Genomic DNA, 20,930 nt, shown 5'->3' with positions numbered 1-20,930 from the left:
TCTCTCCGCAGCTCCCAGTACGGCCCAGTATGGGATCACCGGGGACGCCGAGGTCCTGTTCTCCTGCTGGTACCTTGTGTTGACACTGTCCTCCCTCACCAGCATATTCTACCTGAAGAACATCATTCTGCACTGAGTGTAAAGAACCCTAAAAGGCTTTTAAGGATTCTCTGAAAGTGCTGATGACTGGATCTGATCTGGTAGAGTTTGTTAAAAGCAGCGTGGGATATAATCAGCAGTGCTTGCGTGGGGATGATCGCCTTCTGTAGAATTGCTCATTATGTAAATACTTTAATTCTCCTCCTTTTTTGATTAGCTGCATTACCTTGTGAAGCAGTACACATTGTCCTTTTTTAAGACGTGAAAGCTCTGAAGTTACTTTTAGAGGGTATTAATTGTGATTTCATGTTTGTAATCTACAGGTTTTCAGAAGCATTCAGTCATGGTCTGCTGAACTGCAGGCCGTAGTTTACAGAAAAAAAAAAAAGGAGAATATTGCAGTAAAATGGGCTTCTTTAAGGCTGCAATACAACATTTGGTTCCCTCCTCAAATAGCACTCTCACATGTACACAGGAACGTTTTTTTTTTTCTTTTTATTAAAAAAAATCAAATAATATTGCCTTCAAAATATTTCTTCGGAATATTACACATATCTAGATTTTCTTCCAGCATGATATTCAGGTTTCAAGAATGAGCCTTGTATTATAACTGCATTGTGCAGTACTGCTTTTTGGTTTCTTCCTTTTTCCTGCAAATTCAGCATGGGTGTGCCTTCATAAAACACTATTTTCCTCTTCCTCTCCAACAAATCTGGAATGTGCTTTGGGAAATGCTACAGCATCCTTTTGAGCATAACCAATCTCTAAGTGAGGATGAAGGTGCTATTGGTCAGGGAGAATGCCGCCTCTCCCATCTCCAGTGGGTAATGGAACTGCTTCAGACATATCTTTTTAGGCAATCAGACAAGGATAGCACCGATCCCTTTTTATTTCCCCCCTACTAAGCGGTGGACGATCTGCATTAAGAACGAGTTTCCCCATTACAAAATAGAACACAAATTATTTTGAGACATCTCTTGAATGTAAGAAGGTTTCCCGTAGTCGTTCTAAATCAGAATTCCCAAGTGGTTGTAAATGTGAGCAGCTGAATCATCCCTTTTGTATTACTGGCAGAAATACGATGCGAATTGGTATTTTTCTTGCACTTAATTTTGTACTGGTTTGGCTAATTTAGCAATGATAAAGGATGCTTTTAAGTATTAGATATCTGAAAATACATGAAGTATCAAGCAGAATTTTATATATATACATATATATATAAAAAATACAGATATATATTAAAACGAGGTTGCTCCAATAACTGTACTGAAGTGCATGCTGCCATCAGTGATGCATCCACAGGCAGGACTTCATTCCTGATGTACACACATTGTACAAATAGCTTACCACAGCAGTTTAGTCATCATACACGATCTCCTAGGACTGCAGTCTACCAAAATAAGACTCTCATTAAACTCAATGAAGGATCAAGTTTCAAAAGAGCATCTAACAGCACTATTTTTTCTAAGCAGCCCATACTACATCAGTGCAAAATGTTGCTGCAGTTTACAGCTGAGTTTAAAAGTGCCATCCTTGTAAGTTGCTGGGACATGACTGTGTGCAGCAGCCTTAGAACACATCATCTCCTATTGACCCCCAGTAGATGCTGATGTGGTTAAAGAAACAACAGCTGACGACATGAATAATAAAGCCATTACAGAAGTACTGCATTCCCTCTCCTAACAGTAAGGCTTGTGGTTAGCAATACCAGATGAGTGTTGTGCCTACGCAGCAGTTCCAAATACCCCCGTTTCTGAAAAGGCAAATTCAGAGTTTGGTTGGACTCGCTGTGTACTGTCCCATGCTAAAGCAGCACAGACACAACATGCGGTGAGGCTGTTGCAGTTACTGATGAGCCCGGGTGCACAAAGTGAGATGTGTTGACTCCAAAATACGGCAATAAAATGTCCTCGGTCTGCTTGTGTTCAGTGGCAGGTTGTGCTATTTCTATCACGTCGTTTGCAGCTGCATGCTGAGCTGTGGCCATTTTCAGAAGGGTGGCATTTCTGTAAAGCCTTGAATAATGTGACCAAATTCGTTCTTGAAGGAAACGGTTTAAAGCCAACTCAAATTGTACGACACGCAGCCCTTATATTCTGCTCTCCCTTGTATTGCAGCTTTAAAGTGCCATATTTTATAATCCGTCTGTTGGAAATAGTGGTGCTGCAGAAAATATCACGTCAGGGCAGTCTTGTGAAGAAGGCACAGGGGTGTGTGTAACCCAGCTGCTCCTCGTATGGATGTGAGGTGTGGCTGTGCTGGGGCTGGGACCAATTGGGCATTTCCATTATGATTTTATTTCGGTGATTCCTGGCATCTGAAACGATCCCAGCAACAGAATGGAATGAAAGGCAGCTTTATTAAACATGAAGAAGAGGAAGTATTGGCTGTTGGCAGACATAGAACCACTGGGTTATGTGGGCAAGGCTTTCAGTCCCATTAATTCTCCCTTAAATTTGTGGGTACGTTTTTGTTGTCAGTTCCAAAAAGGAAAAGAGCCCACGAACATTTGTGGGTGCCAGTAGCAGTTTGTCAGACACAGGAGGTGTCTGAGCACTGAGCAGAGCCGTGTACTTGGAGTGCGTGGGCTCACAGCCCCATGTGCCCCAGTGCCAGCAGAGCTGCCCCTCGGTGTGCAGCCAACGTGGGGCGCGGGTGCTTGGCTTCATGCTCCTGCCTTGAAAGATACGATATGTGGAGTCAAACAAGCTCAGGTTCTGGCAGGATCAGAGCCCTATGCAGCATCGATCTCGTAAAGAACCTGAGCTCTGTGGTTAATCTGTTCTGTGTGGTAAACCTAATAGTGCAGTTTGGGACTTGCTGGGATGTCCTTCCAGCATGGGCTGTGCAGGCTGCTGCAAGCTGAAGGCCACAGCACTGGGCAGAGCCCATTCACTCTTTAGTTTGTGGGGTGTGTTTGCTTTAGGCAGCCGTCGGACCGTATGTGCTGTGCTTCTTGGAATGGTTGACCCGTTCTGTTCATCTCTGTTGGTCAAATCGTATTCTATTTATTCCCACCTTTAAAAAGTGAAAAATAAACGGCTTAGCTCCAAGCAGTATAACCGAATACGTATATTAAGATCACTGTCCACATTGGAAAACCCGAGGTGTCTAATGCTGTAAGTTCCCACTCGTATGGTAACTCAGGGCTGCTAATTACCATTGCATCGGTGACGTGAGCAGCAGCACCAATGCTCAAGCAGTAGCATTGCTGATCAGGATATTATTCTATTATGGAATCAACGTAACTTCTTGAACAAATGCCATTTCTCAAGGTTTATAACCTGGCAGGAAGTGTATTCATCACTGCTAGACAGCTTTTTTTAAACTTTTCAATATATATATTTTTGTTAGAAACTGTGCTGTTTTTTAAGATACAGGGGTGTTAAACACCATCACCAGGAAAAGCTGCTTCTTTGCACATTTTCCAAGTTAGCATTCTAGACCAACTGTGGTAAATGTTACCCTTACCAAAATCTCTTCTTATTCCACGTAGGTGTGTTATAAAGAATGTGTATACCAAAATATGTATTTACATGGATGAACAATATGCCTTAAAGACTCAGTGTGCATTTACTTCCAAGACTGGACCAGGTTTGTGCCCAGCCTGGAGGTAAATAATCCATACTCCATAGCCTGCCATGGGAGATTTCATTTCTTCAGAAAATAATAACTAAGAAAAAAAAAAAAAAAGGAAAATTCAGTTTCTTTTCCAAGAACCTTAACGAATTTCTAAATTCTGGCATGATCTGACATATGTGAGGAAGTTTAGGAGAGGGGTGAAGCTTTAGCTCTAGCCCTAGCAGTGAGCAGCCTGTTTGCAGTGTTGTGCCAGCATCAGGCACTGCCATAGAGACCTCATTCCTGTGCCAAGGCCAGAGGCAGCCCTGTCCCTGTCCTCATCCCTGTCCTCATCCCCGTCCCCAGCCCCATCATGGCCAAGCCATCAAGTCAGCACTGCCTGTCCTCCTCCTTGCCCCCGCTGGGGACCAGCACACCCATAACCCCACCTGTGCCACAGCACAAAACATTCTTTAACACCATAAACTGATTAACAAAAAAAATCATAAGTGAGAAATATAAATTCTTCATTTAGCCTTAACAGTGAGTAGATAAATAGTTGGAAGGAGGAGTTTACTCTGCCTGCATGTTGATGCAGTGGACACACAATCTGGATTGGCTTCAATTTTTGGTTGTGCCTGGTGTTCCTCACTGAGCATGGAGGGAAGGCAGGGAGCTCACTGCGGTCAGGGACACCCATAGCACAGCTGGACACAGCCCAGGCTGCGGCAGGAGGGGTTCGGGACAGCCGGGGTGGATTCTCAGGGACTGCTGCTCTGAAATTGTCCCTCAGCAAAGGCAGGGAGGCCTCACCTTCAGCACTGAGCCAACACCTGTTTGCTCCTACAGCCTTCTGCCAACTTCAGACCTAATTCTTGAAGGGCTCAGAGGTTCCTTTATGTTAGAAAATCCTTGTGTTAAGAATTGCAGACCCATATTTTCACATCCTATAACCTTAGTTTCCAGCCCTCTATCTTTTAAAGAACATGGAGCTTTCGTGACAGCTGGTGGGATTGAGTCTGTACTGTAGGACAAGCTGCAGGGCTGATCTGTGAGGCTCTGGGTGCTGACCTGCCTCCTGCTGTGCTCACGGGACCATTGGGCTGCCATGCCATCAAGTCATCAGGCCATGGAGCCATTGGGTAATCAGACATCATGGCATCGGACCTCCACCCATGGGGCCATGAAAGGCCATTGGGTGATGAGCCATCATGGTGCTGGGTCAGCAGGTCACCATGCCATCAGGGTGTAAGGCTAGCGGGTCAGCAGAGCAGCTGCCAAGGGATGTGCCGACTGCTGGCCCTGTGCCGGTGTCCTGGTGGCTGTGGGCTGTCAGTGATTCCACAGGGCTCCCTCTAAGCTATGCCACCTCCTGTCCCTAGGACAGGAGAGGAGCAGCAGGAACCTTCCCTGTGCTGCTGCTCAGGCAGACCGAGGCACTCAGCAATCCAGTGGGAGCACCTCTGAACCAATCTGCAAGTAGTAATGCAAAGTAACACAGCTGAAAGTCATTTTACTTGTGGTCACTTTGATTTCCTGGTAGCTCCTCATGTAGCCTCTGTGGCTGCTGTGCCAGCAGGTACACCTGAGCCCCATTAGAGGAACAAATTCCATGTGTGCAGGAAGCCAGCATTTGGTGAGGAGCAGCCAGGGTTGTGCTGCTGCTGCAGACACAGGAATTTCCCCTCTTATCTTCCAAATATAAAAGCATTTATTATTCCTCCAAACCTTTATGCTGCCAGAGAGAAAATGCCCATAATGATGACATATATCATATTTGGTATCTAGAGGGTGAAACTTCTCCTCTCCTAACACACATCCATCCTTCTCTTTATTATTTTTCAGCCAAAACCAAAACACAATTCGCACATTCCATGATGCAGTTTATGTGCAATAACACCAGCTTTTCCACTTATCAAAACCATTATAGTCATAAGCACATAACTCCCATTAACCTCAGTGACAGCGACTTAAATGTGAACCACAAGTGAGAGTAAACCTTAAAGATGTCATTTAACAGCAGCAGCCTTGTTTTCTGGTATGTGTCTAATGGTGAGATGGAGGCTCATTTCTTCCCCCCTGTACCTTCCTGGTTTTTCCTCCTGATGCAAAGTGCCCTTTCCCCACCTGCAGTGCGGTCGGGTTGGAGGTGCGGTGGTTGGGATGTGCTTTGTGCTCACAAAGCATCACCTCAGGCAGCAGCACCCAGCAGTGCCTGGGCAGCCCACGCCGTGCTAACGAGGCAGCTCCATGCTGCAATTCCAGCTTTGTAGCAGCTCTGGGAGGTAGCACAGTTCATTAGGCTACAACAGCTTAAAGATGTTAAAAGGACTGGTTTTCCTCTCTCATTTAAGCACGTTGGGTTGCTCTTCCACGGAACTTTGAATTCACTGTTTTCTTCATTAACTTTGACCTTTTTACATCTATTATGATAAGAAAAAAATAGAGTTAGCTTTAGAGCAAGCTACTGCAAACTCACTTCCCCCAGGCTTCTACGAAGCCTGGTGCAGGAAAGCCACCATTTCCTATACTGATAGGATTTAAGATTAGCGATACCAAGCTGCTCTGAGTTGTTCCTCACTTACTCTCAGCTGGGCACAGGCCCCTTTCACCCAGTGCCTATGGGCAGCAGAACACAGAGGGGCACACCAGGCTGCCGGGGCAGCTGCCATTTGCTGTGGGATATTTGTGTAAATCTGAAACAGCTGAGGACACAGCCATGGGCTTTAGCCATAGGTGAGCAACAAGCCCAGTTAAGGAGAGCGATGGTCCCAGTCCCACTACTCCAGATTTCCCCAGATAATCTTTACCAACCAAGCATGGCTTAGGTCTATGGGCTGCAAACTTCAATGCTGTGACAGTAACTGGGAGCGTTTCCCCTTTTCCCCTTCTCTTTCCAGCCCAGTCCAGCCCCGCTGTGCTGCTGGGATGCCCAGCTCTTCCCAGCTGCTGTCCTCTCCTTTTTGGTGCAAACCAACAAGCAATGTGCTGCTCTGCTGCCTGTGCGTCCCATCTTGTTGGGGTTTGTTTCCCATGTTCCTTGTTACCTGAGTGCTGGGGGGTGCAGCTTCACCTCTCTGCCTGTGAAATACCCAATGGAAGCGCACCCGAGCTTCAGCACAACGTCCCTTTTGCCATGGGAGTCCGGATTGGTGTCTCAGCCTTTGTCTCAGTGCCTTACACACCTCCTGCAGGGCAGCGCGGTGCTGCGTCCCACTGCTCCCAGGAGAGCGCCGCATTCATCCTTGGCCATTTAAATGTGTTCATTTTTCTGACAGACTGTGATCTTGAGATTGTAGTTCCTCGCTTCTTCATCACGTGGAAGGTTGTGAGAAGTAATTATTTTAGCATATGGCGAGATGTGCAATTATTACCGCTAGGCTCTTCATCGAAGGCAATCTGCTTTAGCACGGCTCTCCCGTGAGCGCTGGCAGCTCAGGGCTCGGCCAATTCCAGCACAGAAAGCAGCAGCCGCCCCCCAGACAAGTCCTTAATTTCTAATTCCTCCCGAGAGCCGTGACACTGCTGTTAATGGCAAATAATAACGGCCACGGGACGGAGCCTTAAAGTGAATCACAATAGCTAGATGTCACGGGCTATTAATTGAATAATTGCTTTAAGTCATTGTATTCATGATTTTGGTTATGAAGGCATTTTATCTATAGTTAATGCTCACGCTCTTAGCAAACCTGTGACTTGTGAAAAGCACCTTAATGTTCCAATAAATCATGGTGCCCATGGCAGGATTCCCTCGCGCCTTACAGGCAGCAAGGTGGGTCCCTGCAGTGTGACAGGGAGGGCAAGAGGCACAAGTCAGGCAGTAGGGAACGGAATGGCCACCATGGGCTGTGTTTGCTGAAGGCAGGGATAGCATGCTCAGAGAAAAGCCAGGCTGTGTGCAGCTCCCGCAGCAGCCCTGCCCTTTCTGCTGCCCAGGAGGCAGGTCTGAGCTCACAGGTGGCATTCGTGCCCCTGTCCACCTCCACAGTGGGTCTGTGTGCTATTGGGAGGGCCGGTGCTCCCCATGCATAGCTCCCAGCTTTAAGGCAGGAGCAGATATGCAAATGTGCTCAGCAGAGCACTCCCGCAGATGTTCTTATTTAAAACAACCTGAACCCACCTAAAGTAATAACCCAAAAACTGCCTCGCCGCTCCCATACGTTCTGAGTCACTGCTGCAGAACACCACAGGAATATTATTTTTATAAGAGCAAACCATTTGCTAAATAAGCCACCTGTTAAATAAACACTCCCTCTCTCCAAATATTGCTGTTTTGTTTTCCAGACTATGCACAATCTGGATTTATTTTAGATGAGAAAAGATAATCGCTAAAGAAAAAAACCTGTATTTTGACTATTTGAAACCATCCATCTTGAGCACACATCTGCTCCTCCACACGCTGGCAGAGCGCTTACATTAACGAGAATCATCGTTCCATATTCAGCCGGGAGCTAATGAACTTCTATCATCAGACCACGGCACTCATCATTTATTTTAACCTCTCCAAGCCTTCCATTGTTTCCTATCTGCCCGGCTTGGCTTGCCAAGACAGGTGTCCTCTCACAGGGACAGAGGGCAGCTCCAGTCTCACTGTGCCATCACCTTTTCCATGCTTCTAAAGCCACAATGAGCATTGCCTCACCTCTGGCAGTGTGGCTATTGCTGCTGAGTTCTCCACCCCATGGCCACATGCACTCAGCATCAGCTGCAGGGAATTCATGTGGGAGGGATTCACTGTTTTCTGGGATTTGGGTCCATCAGGGTCCCAAAAGCCACAGAACAGCTCCCCAGGCACTACGACGTTCTTCCCCTGTTCCAGAGGTGGGAGGGCAATGCTTGCAGACTGGCTGCAAGGAGCTCCATGCATCTCATGTGCATGCAGACATCAGTGGGGATTTCAGATGGCTTTGGCAGATTGTGCATCCTCGGGTCTGCAATTAATAGCTTGTTGCAAGTAATTATGCAGCACAGACGGAGGCTTGCAGGTCAGGTGTGAGCCGTGCCAGCACAGCGTCCCCCTGCACTGCTGAGAGCACTGCTGAGTGCTCTGCTGCACTTTGCTTTCCTGCAAACCAGTGGGCACGGCCTCCCGGCTGCTGGCAGCACAAACAGGCAGGGATCGCCTGAGGGCATAAGTGTGGCCAGAAGGATGCATTGCCAGTGTGAGTTCGTAACCAACTGCAGGCACAGAGCGGGACAAAACTGCTTCTAAATCAGCCCCGTATGCCCTGTTCTTTTCCCTTTGTAATAATGAACCCGCTGCCATTTTGCATGGCCACATGTGTTTCCCTGCTCTTTGGCCCTCAGCACCTTGGCTCGGGCACCTTTAGCTGGTGCTTTTCCCACACATCTGAATAACACAGCAGCAAAACCATCAGCATGCAGACCTCACCTTCCCAGCCAGCAGCCTTCTCCTCAGGGCTCAGAGCTCAGCAGCCATGGGCTCACCAATGTCTGTCAAACATGACATCACTGAGTCACTCTGTGACTTTCTCCCAAGCACTTTCATGCATCTTTCCTCTGCTGCAAAACCTTAGGAGATTTCACAAAGCCTGTACTACTCGTTTCCTTTTAAGTGCAGCCCACAAATTAATGGTGCCTGTTAATTAGGCAGCTAAACCTGAAGGAAAAAAAACCCTAAGGAGAAAAAGAAGTAATGCTTCTCATTTGAAGATACTGTGCTGCAAAACACATTAAAGACATGAGCCAGCTTTTAATAACTAAGAGACGCTTTAATTAGAGTTGACATATGAACCGAGTACGTGTGCCAGGCCCAGTGCGGGCTCACATACGTGTGTAGCCTACATAGGGGTGTGTGTGGGTTACATGCACGTGGGTGAGCGGTGCAGGGGACCCCAAAGAGGATGCTGGCTTTTGAACCTCTGTGCTCTTTGATGATTAACAGAGGGAATCATACAATCACAGAATCATAGAATGACCTGGGTTGAAAAGGACCACAATGATCATTGAGTTTCAACCCCCTGCTATGTGCAGGGTCACCAACCACCAGACCAGGCTGCCCAGAAGGGAAGAACAATATTTTGCATACCTGAGTCTCCATTACTCTAAGAGCACTGGTGCAAAAAGAAGTTAATTTGGAACTATTGCAGCCATCATTAGGAAAAAAGTTGCATCCATGCAGGACAGACCCTTCCCTTCCCTCCTCATCTCATCCTGGTCCATGTAGAAATCCAGGATTTGTGGCTCTCAAAGAATAGACTTTAAATTTCTATACTCACGTCAGGGCAGCATTAAATATTAAAGCGAGATATTAAAATTTCAGAGAGCCTAAATTAAACCTGAGGTATTCAAAAATAAGTGTTCCTGCATATTTAATACTAGAGATCTCGTAATTAACTTTAGAAATCTCTCATGTTAAGAAAATGAGGAGCTGCCTAAAAACCAGTGACCACAGCTGTGACCTTCTGGGCACACGCTGGGTCTGCTATGGAGCAGGCACGGATTTGTTAGCAGGCTGGAAGCAAAGTAAGCCAGGGAGGACGGGGTCTGTATGTCCCTGGAAGGTCTTCACTGCCCATAGAGTGACCAGCAGGGTAAGCCCAGTGCTCGGCAGGCTGCTTGCCCAGCTGAGTGGGTACCCCAGCACAGGGCATTGAGGTGTTTTTTCTGCCTTCACCTGAGTTCCCAGGGCTGTGAAATAGCTCTATTTATCTCATGGTTCCTTGAGATATAAAGCCTTATATAAGCACCTGAATTTATTATTCTAATGCTTTCGTCCCTTGTGTGCTGCTATAAGTGGGAAGTTGCATTAAATCAATAGTATGCCACATTTTTAGGTCTCTCCAAGGATTTGAGTGTAGCAAATAAGGCCACAAGTCCTGCAGGTACCAGCAGCAGCAGCCAGCTCCTACACCGTGTGCTGAGCCCTAAGGGCTGAGTGGTTGTGCCTCTGCTTAAAACTGCATAATAGTATTCAATTAGCAGAGGCTGTGCCCCGGCTCATGAGCACTGGGCTCTGCTCATCCTGCTTCCACAGATGCAGGTGATTTTATCATCATAGCCTTTTGTGTCTGTGGAAATCAAGTCGAGATCGCCAAATGCCCTCCCACAGAAGAACATAGCTCTGTGACAATGGGCAGGCTCAAGGTTATGGACACTGATTTAACATTGGCAAGTTGTCCAGTCAAAGTAAATACGCTTTTCATGTGCCTATACAAAAGCTGCTCCACTAATATGACAGAAGAAGTCACCACCTTTGTCAATGGCAACACCAAATGACTGCCCCGTGTCACACAGCAGCTGGCACACATCTCTGTGGGCAGGGTGGGCAGTGAGGCAGCATCCCAACAGCACCCCAACAGCACGCCCTGGTGCAGGGCTCCCAGCAGCGCCCTGGGGACCCAGGCACAGCCCACAGTGCGACCCATCTGCGGGCTGTGATTTGTTAGGATGGCTGCTAACTTGCAGTACTCGATTTCGGAGGGTCACTCGGTACAACAGCAAACCACTCGTTCCCAGCAAAATGTCAGATTATGGATGGAGGGGAAGAGAAGAGGCTTGGAGAGATAAAACCATATACTGACAAAACAATAAAGGAAAAATCAATCTTTATGACAGATGAGAGAAGAGATTTACAGTGTAATCAGAAAGCACAAAGAGATTCATGGCTTGCCAGAATGGTATCCAGGCAGCATTACTCTATAGATGGCAACACAATCGCACTGCCAGATCTGTTTGTGTTTCTGAACAAATCTCTCTGTGCGTTCTGTTGGAGTGGGCACCATAAGCACAGATCTCAGCGCTCCATCTGCACGGCGTGCCTCTCCATGCACAGCTCCACAATCCTTGGGCTGTTCTGATGCGATCAGCTGCATGGAGCATGCATTGCAGCAACGGCAGGAGATAAGAGCTGCCCGGAGGGAGAGTTCCACACGGAGGGAGAGTGCCACACGGCTTCTCTTAGCACAGCCAGAGCAGTAATTAGTGTGGAAACCAAGGCAGCCCTCCTCCGCTAATGAGCTTCTGGCTATCAAGCCATTGTCTTAATTTCTAGGCAGTCAGATAAGATATCTTTTAGATAGGATCAGAATGGCCGCTCAGCTAGAATCCAAAGAAATCCTGATCTATGAGTTTAATACTATGTAAAGCTTAACATATACTTCAGCCTGAACTGGTTCAGATTGCCTGGCATTTTTTATCTAAAAAGCAAGAATCACACAGCAAGACCCCGAGGCGATTTAATCATCGGTTGCAGCAATGGAAAAGCAAATCCTTTCTTTCTCTCTCTGCAAAACCTCTCCTGCCCTGTGATGGCCACCCAGGCCTCCAGAGTCCGTCCCCTCCCCTCCAGCGGACCAGGGGTTCTGGGCCGTGGGCTGTGCCCCCAGGATGGACCTCCTGCCCTGTTGTGCCAACCCCCGCCCCAGGCCAGCAGCAGGCACGGCACTCAGGCTGGGAGCTGTCAGCAGAGCAGCAGAGCCCGCAGCCTTCCGGGCCACGGTCTGTTTGGTGCAACTCACTCCCCTGCTTGGTGTGGCATTCAGGCCCCAGCCGGGACACCTGCAGCCACTGCACCGTTCCTTACATCTTGTCTTTGCTCTCAGAAGCTCACGGGCAGCCCAGGGCTCATGGTAACAACAACGAGAACAAAATTAGCAGTGAGATAGGCAGCCAAGCTCAGACCCAGCCAGGAAAACCGTGATGTTGAGTCTTCTCTTCCCAACATCTCTCAAAACATCTCAGAGGAGGGTGTCAAGTGCAGACCCACAGGGAATCTGCAAACCCTGGCAATGTGCAATTGCAAAACAAGGCATGCACAGGGGTTAAACACACAGACCAGTCTGTAGCACGGATGTAGGTTTGTAGACACTCTCACCCTGTCAATTATTTAAAGAACATACCATGTAGAGCACCACAGCAGAACAAGTTAGAGCAGAGACCCAGCAGACTGGTGGTGAGTCTTTCTGACCATTCCCTCCAATAACATCACCAGAGAGCCCTGGCTCTAACAGAATGACACAAGTTATGTGGATGTCAACAGAATCATTCATATAGTACTCTGAAACTGCACAGCACAGCATGCAGAATAGAAACAACTATGATACCAGTTATGCTGTTTACAGATGGTGAGGATTAAATTCATCCTCCATGAAGCTCTGCACCACAGTAGCAATAAATCAGTTGACTGATAAAGGCAGCAGCACTGAAAATTATGCGATCTGTTGGCCTATTGCCTCAGTCAGGAAAACGACAGAGATTGGAAACCACACATTCTTCCTTGGTCAGTTTTCCCTTTGCCCCATTGAAGCATTGGTTAGCTCCTGCTATCTGTTCTGTTTAGAAAGTCAGGAGCAGAAATACAAGCAGAGGAAAACCTTGAAGGCATCAGGTTGATGCCACACTGCTGCAAGCAACAGATGACTGACTGCAATCCTTAATTTCCCCAAGACAGTTTCAAAACAATGAGCTTATCATTTTCAAGCCCAGCCATTTGTGTATGTCCTTTTCTCCTTTGTTCTCAGGTGGTGGGCAACCAGCATTTTATTTTGCACAAAGTTCTTTGGCAGCATTCGTCCATAATCATCAACAAAATAAGTTAATATATGTAGGCGACTATAATGACAGTAAATGCAGTGTGGGAGGGATAATATGTGCTTCATTGTCAATGCTCACATGCTGAATTAAATACTCTATTCTGGTTAAATGCTAATACACTCCATGAGCACTTTTCCATAAACACGTTTTTTAAGTGTGGTAGAATACAGAAGTGATATGAATTACATATTGATATAATCTGATATATGTGAGCTGAAGGAGGGGTGTTTTTCTGCAGCACGTCGCTTGGTACTGGCACTGGCACGAGCTGCATGAAAAAAGTCTTTGTGATAATATCAATTCAGCCCTATGTTGAGTTCACCCATCAGAACCACAGTAGCATCAGCCCTCATCTATAAAGGATGCATTCTTTTCGCAATGGGTTTGGCCACAGCTGGCCAAATGACGGGGATCACTTCAGCTTTAAGCGCCGGTAACTATCAATGATTCCTCTTTTCTGATATACTTAAGATTTTCTCTCTTGTGGTTTGCATCGCAGCCATGGGGAGGGAAGCCGAGGGCTGTGATGCTGTACTGATGCCTTGGGCATAACCGCCGCTGGCCCTACGCATCTGGCTGATACTTCAATTACTCTGCTAACACAGGGAAGACTTTAAAGAGCAGTAAACAGCAGCACCCTGAATTAATGCCTTGCTTCTCTGCTGTCTGTTTTTCACAAAGATATTTTCCTTAGCAATCCAGAGCAAAAGGCTCAGTATGGTATCATAAGGCAACTCAAAAGAATAAATAAGTTCCGCAACACAAAGCTCAGTATTAAAAAGACAGTGTGAGAACAGTATCTAAATGGTATCACCCATTTTGGAGCTAAAAATAGGCTCAGAATATCAAGGGAACTTTCAACAAGTAACGTAAGCTGATTTTAAAGGTGATCCATTAGAAGCCATCAGTCAAGTCTCACTTTGTGCTGAATGGTGAAACTGGAATAACTAAAAGAACTTTGCTGCTCCCTGACCCCAAAAATCCCCAACACCAACGTCAGCCCTAACGATGGGGCAGCAGCCCAGGCCTGGGGGTCCCAGCAGTGAGGAACAGAGGTGGGGATGTCACTGGGGGACAAAATGATAGATCAGAGCCCTCTGATATGTGACATGGGTGATATTTTCACTACTGAGGGAACAGAGCTCTTCTTTCATCCTCCTCTCCATGTAGATCTCTGCTTTCTAGGCAGAGATCCATTGGTAATCAATAGCTCCAAGCGTTGTCAATGAGATACTCCATGCAGTATAAAGTATAGAGGTCAAAGTGTTATATGTTTTTTTAAAAAAATCATCATACATAGAATCACATCACAGAATGGCCTGGGTTGAAAAGGGCCATCCTTGGCCCTTCCCAAGGGCCATTCCCCCTTGTCCTATCAATGTCACAATCAAAATCACAACCAAAATCACACAGCCTCCAATCAAAATCACATGACCACTTCCAACCTGCCGGTGGATTTCCATAGATCCCATGACTAATGCCCAATTAATTCTGACTGTCTCGAGGGTGCTTACTTTTAATTATAAACTCCTGCTTTACTTACAGAGTACGTCACCTATAATTGCATATCTTTCCAATATCTCTTGGTCAGAAAAACAAACTAAGCACCAATCTGAAAGACCTAAAGCTGAATGCTTCGCGAGCAGAATTTGGGAATACAAAGCAATGGCAGCTCAGAGGTGCGGAATGCTTTGGAATGTGGGGACGGGGAGCTGAGGTGCAGTGCTGCCCACAGCCCCGGCTGCCATGGGAGCCAGCGAGCACTGCCAGCCACAGACAGCCGTGCGTTGTCTCATTTGTTTCAGAATTAGCTCTCTTTTCAATCGAATGTCAGGACTTATTGTTTGAACTCCGATGGGCTGGTTTGCCAATTATCATCAGTGTCTTTTGTGAAGCAGCTTGCCCAGGCTTTTAAAACACAATTACCAGCCTGGTGCAGCAGATAGGATGCCTGTGACATTTTCGCATGCTGAAAATAAATACGTAAAATATAACAAAACAAGACTTTTATTAGTAACATACTTCTAGGAAGGAATGTAAAGTAGCCATTAGGAATCCTGCTAAGACCATTGGTCATTATGACAAGAAGGAAAGCAGCTTTCTTAGGGTTTTGATTTCTTTTTTCTACTTAATGGGTACTCCCTTTCCACCATCACCAGCAGACAATCTTGTCTATTAACATTTACTTGGCACTTATCACTTTTATATTTCTTCATAACCTCAGCAATTCAAATAACATTGCAGCTCTGCTCTGAACCTTTACTTTGGTACATATGGATAATGATGTAGCATCAAAGATGCCCCCCACCCCCACTGCCATCACAGAAGCTGCCAGGTGGGGTCATTTGGCTGAGTCAATCGTGCACCGTAAACTACATTTATACCTCATCCAAAAGGGTTCAGCAAAATAGTTGTTGCTGTTTTAGTTCTATGAAATCCATCGTTCCGAGGAGCTCACGTGGATGGGATGTGTGCTGTGTCTGCACGAGGCAGCTCCTTCCAGCAGCAGCACTGCTCCGTTCTGTGAGGGCAGAGCCAGGCAGAGGGCTCAGATGTGTCCCCTTCATACCCCTACGCTGTATTTAATTGACACTCTGTGCGCAGTGCAAAATCAATTACAGTGCAGCACCAGATTTAAATGCGATGTCAGTGCAACTGCACAGTTTGGATTGCCCTCTGTGAAGCAGGGTCAGGCTCTGTTAGACAGGAGCCAAGCAAGAACCAGCCCTGACTTTTCCAATTAAAACTGGAATAGCAAATTATTAAAAGGAGTCTGCACTATTTCTAACGGTGAGAAACAGATGGTAGATAGGATGAGTTCCATAACAACAGCCCAGAGCTGATCTCTAGGACAAGAGGAGTGAAATATGAACACCCATGGATGCAACACAGCTATCATCATCCACTTTTTTCTTCTTTCCTGCAGAGCAGATCTAGCACAGCACAACATTTGGTGTTACGCCCTGGGCCCACAGTGTTGCACATCTGTTAAACTTGTCTGCATAAAGGGTTAGGGTGTGAAAATCAGATTTAAAGCAGAATCCTTCTGTTAGCATTTTAAAAGCTTTACAGAGATAACCCAATCTTAGCCATGGTACATCAGCTCTTGGTTACATGGCTCTGGAATAAAAACCATAGTACCATAGAACTGTTTGAGTTGGAAGAGATCCTCACAGGCCACCTGGTCCCACCCCCTGCAGTGAACAGGAACACCCACAGCCCCACCAGGTGCTCAGAGCCCCATCCCTGACCTCGGGTGTCTGCAGGGATGGGACACCACCGCCTTTCTGGGCACTGTTCAAAAGCTCCGAGTAAACTGATGATCCTACCTATTGGTCGTGCCTCTCATTCAAATAATTAATGCAGTCAGTATGGAAACTGACTCAGGTTACAAAGCCAAATCCTGTTTCAAGCCATGTGCAGCAGCTTCATCATTTAAATACATTCTTGCGCAGCATATCTATGACAAATTATTTGCTTCCCATGGCAAGTCTCAGTTTTTAGGCTAATGAGCAGATATCTCACACTCCCTGATTTGGACCTTCCATCTCCCCAGCCCCACGTGTACAGCCTTTGTTCTGGCAGGTTTGATGTGTTTGCCCTTTACACCACTGGCGTTTGCTTCACACTCAGAACAGAGAATTACCAGGCGGGGCTACAAAATGGAAGCACACAGCAGTACAGGCTGCGTGCACTGAGATCTGGAAGTGCTGCACAGCGGGATTCCTCTTGCATTTGCGAAATCACTCAGCAGAATTACAGCTTTTGCTGGCAAAGCTACTTAAAAGCAAATAAGGTCAAAAAAGCATTAAGGAGCCTGAAGGGAAAGCCTGGCATTATTCATCCGTTCAGAACATAAAGCTTCTGCGTCAACCGCGAGCAGTTACAGTAAACATTTGTACAACACTTCACCTCCATAGATGGGGTGAGCAGAGGGATTATTTCTGGTTGGTAATGTGATGGTTTCCCTGCGAACCACAAACGATGGGAGCAGGTGGGACGCTGTGCCTCCCCGTGGCACAGCCCTGCTGCAGCCACATGCCACGTCCTGGTTATGGAACCTTCATGGTTTATGTGAAGTGAACCATTCTGAGATGAGGACAGCAGAAAGTGGAATTAGGTCCAGTATATCTGCCTGTGAACTTCCCAACATGGTACACATCGGGCTTCCCAGCTTGTCTCCACTGTGCAGAAAGTGAGGTAGGACCATGACGTTAAATATATGTAACCAAACGCAAATCAGCCTCTGAACTGAGGAGCCTGAATCTCATCTGGGGACACAGAAAAAGAGAGGAGCTAATACAAAGCTACTAGAAAGTGTTTCTCACAGTTGACCTTACTGAAGTACTTCCTAGTTACCCAGAGAGAGGAAGCATGCACAGCACACTCGTGCTCAGGCACAAGTCATGAGTTCTAAAAAACACAGATAGGACTGTATGGATAGGAGCAATCCCAGAAGCACACCTTAGCTGTAAAAGAAGTCACCATTTTTTTTTACCTAGTGCCCAAAACTCGGTTCAGTTTAGATTGGGTACATTTGTACTGGTAGCATTTATGATCAGACCAACAAAATCAGCCACAACAACACGCTCTTAATGAATTTCAGAACAGCAAACATTGAGCTAGCAAATGTCAGCAGGTGATGCTGCACTTTATTCCAGAACAAATACAATGTCATATCGATAACAGAAAAACCAACTCCAGCCCTTATTTGGGCATGGGCAGTTTTCCTGCAAATAAACTTGCATAAATCACAGTGAATCAAAGAGTAACACTGAGTGCAATGCGGGAACACTGCTGTACGAAGTGCCACTCACACCGTGTCGGACTCACATTCACATTATGGATGATACCCATCACACCTTTATCTGTCTTCTGCTGATGAAATTTGTGCTGTGAGTCAATGTACAGCATCCGTGTCAAAAGATCAGATATTGTATTTGTTTGTTTTCTAGCTTGCTTATGGCTGATAACAGCATAAGCTGAGCGAATCCAAGGAAAAATAATTCATCACAGTGCACTGTTCCCTCCTGCACTGCCTCAGAGACGTTCCCATCACAAGTGTGAGTCCAACTGCATCAAATTCCGCTTAAGCATCATCCATCAGCTGCACAGAGAGCACTTTCCTAAGGCTCCTGTAGGGCTGACGGAGCTGAGCACATTGGCCAGAGCCCAGCCAGGTCAGCATTCACCCGACACCCACCTCTGCACTGCTGCCCCTGCCAGGCCCTGCGCTGCAGGGACGTCCCTGCCCTGTGCACCGGGGTCACTGCAGCCCCAGCTGCCACCCGTGGATAAATCCATCCCCACAGTGACCCTACAGACAGCCCCAGGGGTTGGGTCACCTCTCCCTGCGCTCAGACCCCTTCTGTTAAGGATTGCATCTAACACTAGAATCGGGTTATGGATTGTACACCGTGTTACAATTAGAAAGCGATATGCATAGATATATATATACTAACCTTTTTTAGTTGTTTCTAAATAATTCATCTCCAATACAGCAGGATAGGGAGAGGGGTTTTGCTTTTAACAAGCGCTTTACAGCCACTGAATTGAATGGATGCCTTATTTGTGAGGGTGGGAGGGATTTGGAGAAGCAGCCCCCGCTGCACAGGCAGCCACAGAGCCCTGCAGGATGGACAGCCCAGGCAGCAGGGCTGGAAGGCACTGTGGGGCTGTGCTCCTGGGCCGGGCACTGTGCAACGTGAGCCAAGCAGGAGCACTGCAATGCTGCAGCAATGGGGATCTGTCTGCACTGCCAGCTGCACCCCATAAGGAACGAAAGAGCCTCCGCAGAACAGACGGAAAAGGTTTTTTCCAAAGCCACTCAGTAACTGCCTTGTAACCTCACTTCTGTACGATGGGTAGGAATGGAATCACTTCCATTAAACATCAGTTAGGTGAACTTCTCCCAGGATTAACATATAACAATGTTTTCTTTCTCTGTTGTTTTCAATGAGTTTCACCTGAGGTCAAGAGTCCCTAACTCTTTCCAAAACTCAGCAACAGCCCATAGGGACGAGCACACTTATTTCCTGCATCTGTTCTCCAAATTAAATCAGAAAGTGCTTATAAAGGAACATTCCTGGCAGTCCCCAGGGAAGCTCTGATGGAGACCTGCCGTGACGGCGATGCTCACTGCTGAGATCTCCGCGCTGTGGCACGGCTGGAACCTTTCCTCTCTTCTTTTCCATTTGATATTGTACTAATTGTAAGGGAAATGTAACACCACCACAGGGATCAAATCTGGAACACTGGCGAGACACCGGTTGGGTTCAATGGATCAAGAGATTCAATTCAGATGTTACCGTGCCATGAGAGCAGCGAGCAGCCATGCCCTCACATTGCAGCACCATTTGTGTTTGCTCTGGCACTGGGAACATGGTGTGAGGGCGTTTTAGTGGCACATATGAACATGAAGGCAGAGCCCATGTGCTATTAACACAGTGCTGCTCTTTGGCACTCGTGATAATGTACCGTGTGGAACTATGACCAAATCCAACCAGCCCAACCTTCAGCACTGCACAGCATCTTAGGACACACACAGTGTTTTCAGTAGCAGCAGACTACGGGATGTGGGGGCTGCAGCCTGGTAGGACATACCTGTGTTTCTCGCTTCTATGTACTATTTTGTATGGGTTAGAGAAGATGGCCTCTGTTGTGCATTGTTTGTGAAATGTTTCTTATCCCAGAGAGGTGTACGATGTAAAATACGTCAGTGAAAAGTGTATATTTTATGTGAGAGGAAAATACATTTTAATAAAGGTAAAGCTTTGTTAGCTGTAAAAATGGCAACTGTTCAAGTGTACAGTAACTTCTTACTAATGTACGAAAATCTGTGATATTTTTGATTTGATTGTATTTGTATTGCCCAAATAAAACATTTTGGCTGTATTGTTCTTAACTGCTACTTCTTTAAGCGGAGGAATGTGCATTTATACCTCAGGAATGCTTCTCATTCAGGAAGAAAAAGAGCCATTTCCAAGTTTTTGGATGGCACTCACAGTGAGTGTGCCGAGTGAAAGCCCATTCTGGCACAATCGATGCCCACATGGACACCTCTGCAGATCTCTCTAATGGTAGGAAGGAAATCTATCTTCTCCAGGGGCTTTCAGCAGAGGACTGGTGGTGGGGTGAGGCTGAGAGCCCTCCCTCAATGGGAGGGCCCCATGAGGGACCCACAGCAGTACAGCTAAGGGTGAGGTGCAGCATACAGAGAACATAACAGAGATGGTGACATCTAAGCCATCATGGCCTTCCTACTTTTTCTTTCCATCATTAAGGGGAGATAAACTAAAAAGATTTCGCTGGCAGCCCAGACAACACAAGTCAGCAATATCCTAATCTAAAAACCAAAACAAAGAAGAATGAGACATCATTATCTTATTAGCACAGATGATCACTGAGCTCCTTTCAGAAACATTAGCCATTACCCCACCTGCCTAGAGCATCTGTCTGGGCCCAGCCCTGTGGGCAATGTTCTATCACTCCACCTGCATCCCTGTAAACCTAAGCAGGGCAAGGGCATCAACAAAATGAGCTGTGCCAATTAAGTGTGGAGATAGAACAACATAACAGGCAAACCAGACAAAGCCTATAGCAGCTCTGGGCCAGCAGTGCCCTCCCACAGCACACGGGCTCCCTCTGAGCACAGAGCATCCCTGCTTCCACAGCACAGCTGGTACTGCTATGTGCTACAAGTCAGTGAAGCACTA

The 20,930-nt window shown here is 46.6% G+C and overlaps 1 protein-coding gene across 3 annotated transcripts in view; it reads left to right on the top strand.

Moving 5' to 3' along the window:
* The window catches only part of NEGR1 (neuronal growth regulator 1), a 185,082-nt gene extending 164,963 nt beyond the window's left edge, over nucleotides 1-20,119 (top strand). Inside the window, exon 7 of one of the 3 annotated variants that reach the window (NM_204856.2) lies at nucleotides 12-20,119. In NM_204856.2, coding sequence (NP_990187.1) covers nucleotides 12-136 — 125 coding nt within the window. In that variant the 3' untranslated portion in view covers nucleotides 137-20,119. The remainder of the gene's footprint in view (nucleotides 1-11) is intronic. The other 2 variants (XM_040704504.2, XM_025152755.3) reach the window with 2 other exon arrangements.
* Nucleotides 20,120-20,930: the final 811 nt, after the last annotated feature.

Source organism: Gallus gallus, chromosome 8 (genome assembly GCF_016699485.2).
Source record: "Gallus gallus isolate bGalGal1 chromosome 8, bGalGal1.mat.broiler.GRCg7b, whole genome shotgun sequence".
In the NCBI taxonomy this organism is placed as follows: Eukaryota; Metazoa; Chordata; class Aves; order Galliformes; family Phasianidae; genus Gallus; species Gallus gallus.
This window is presented reverse-complemented; position numbering and strand designations above follow the sequence as displayed.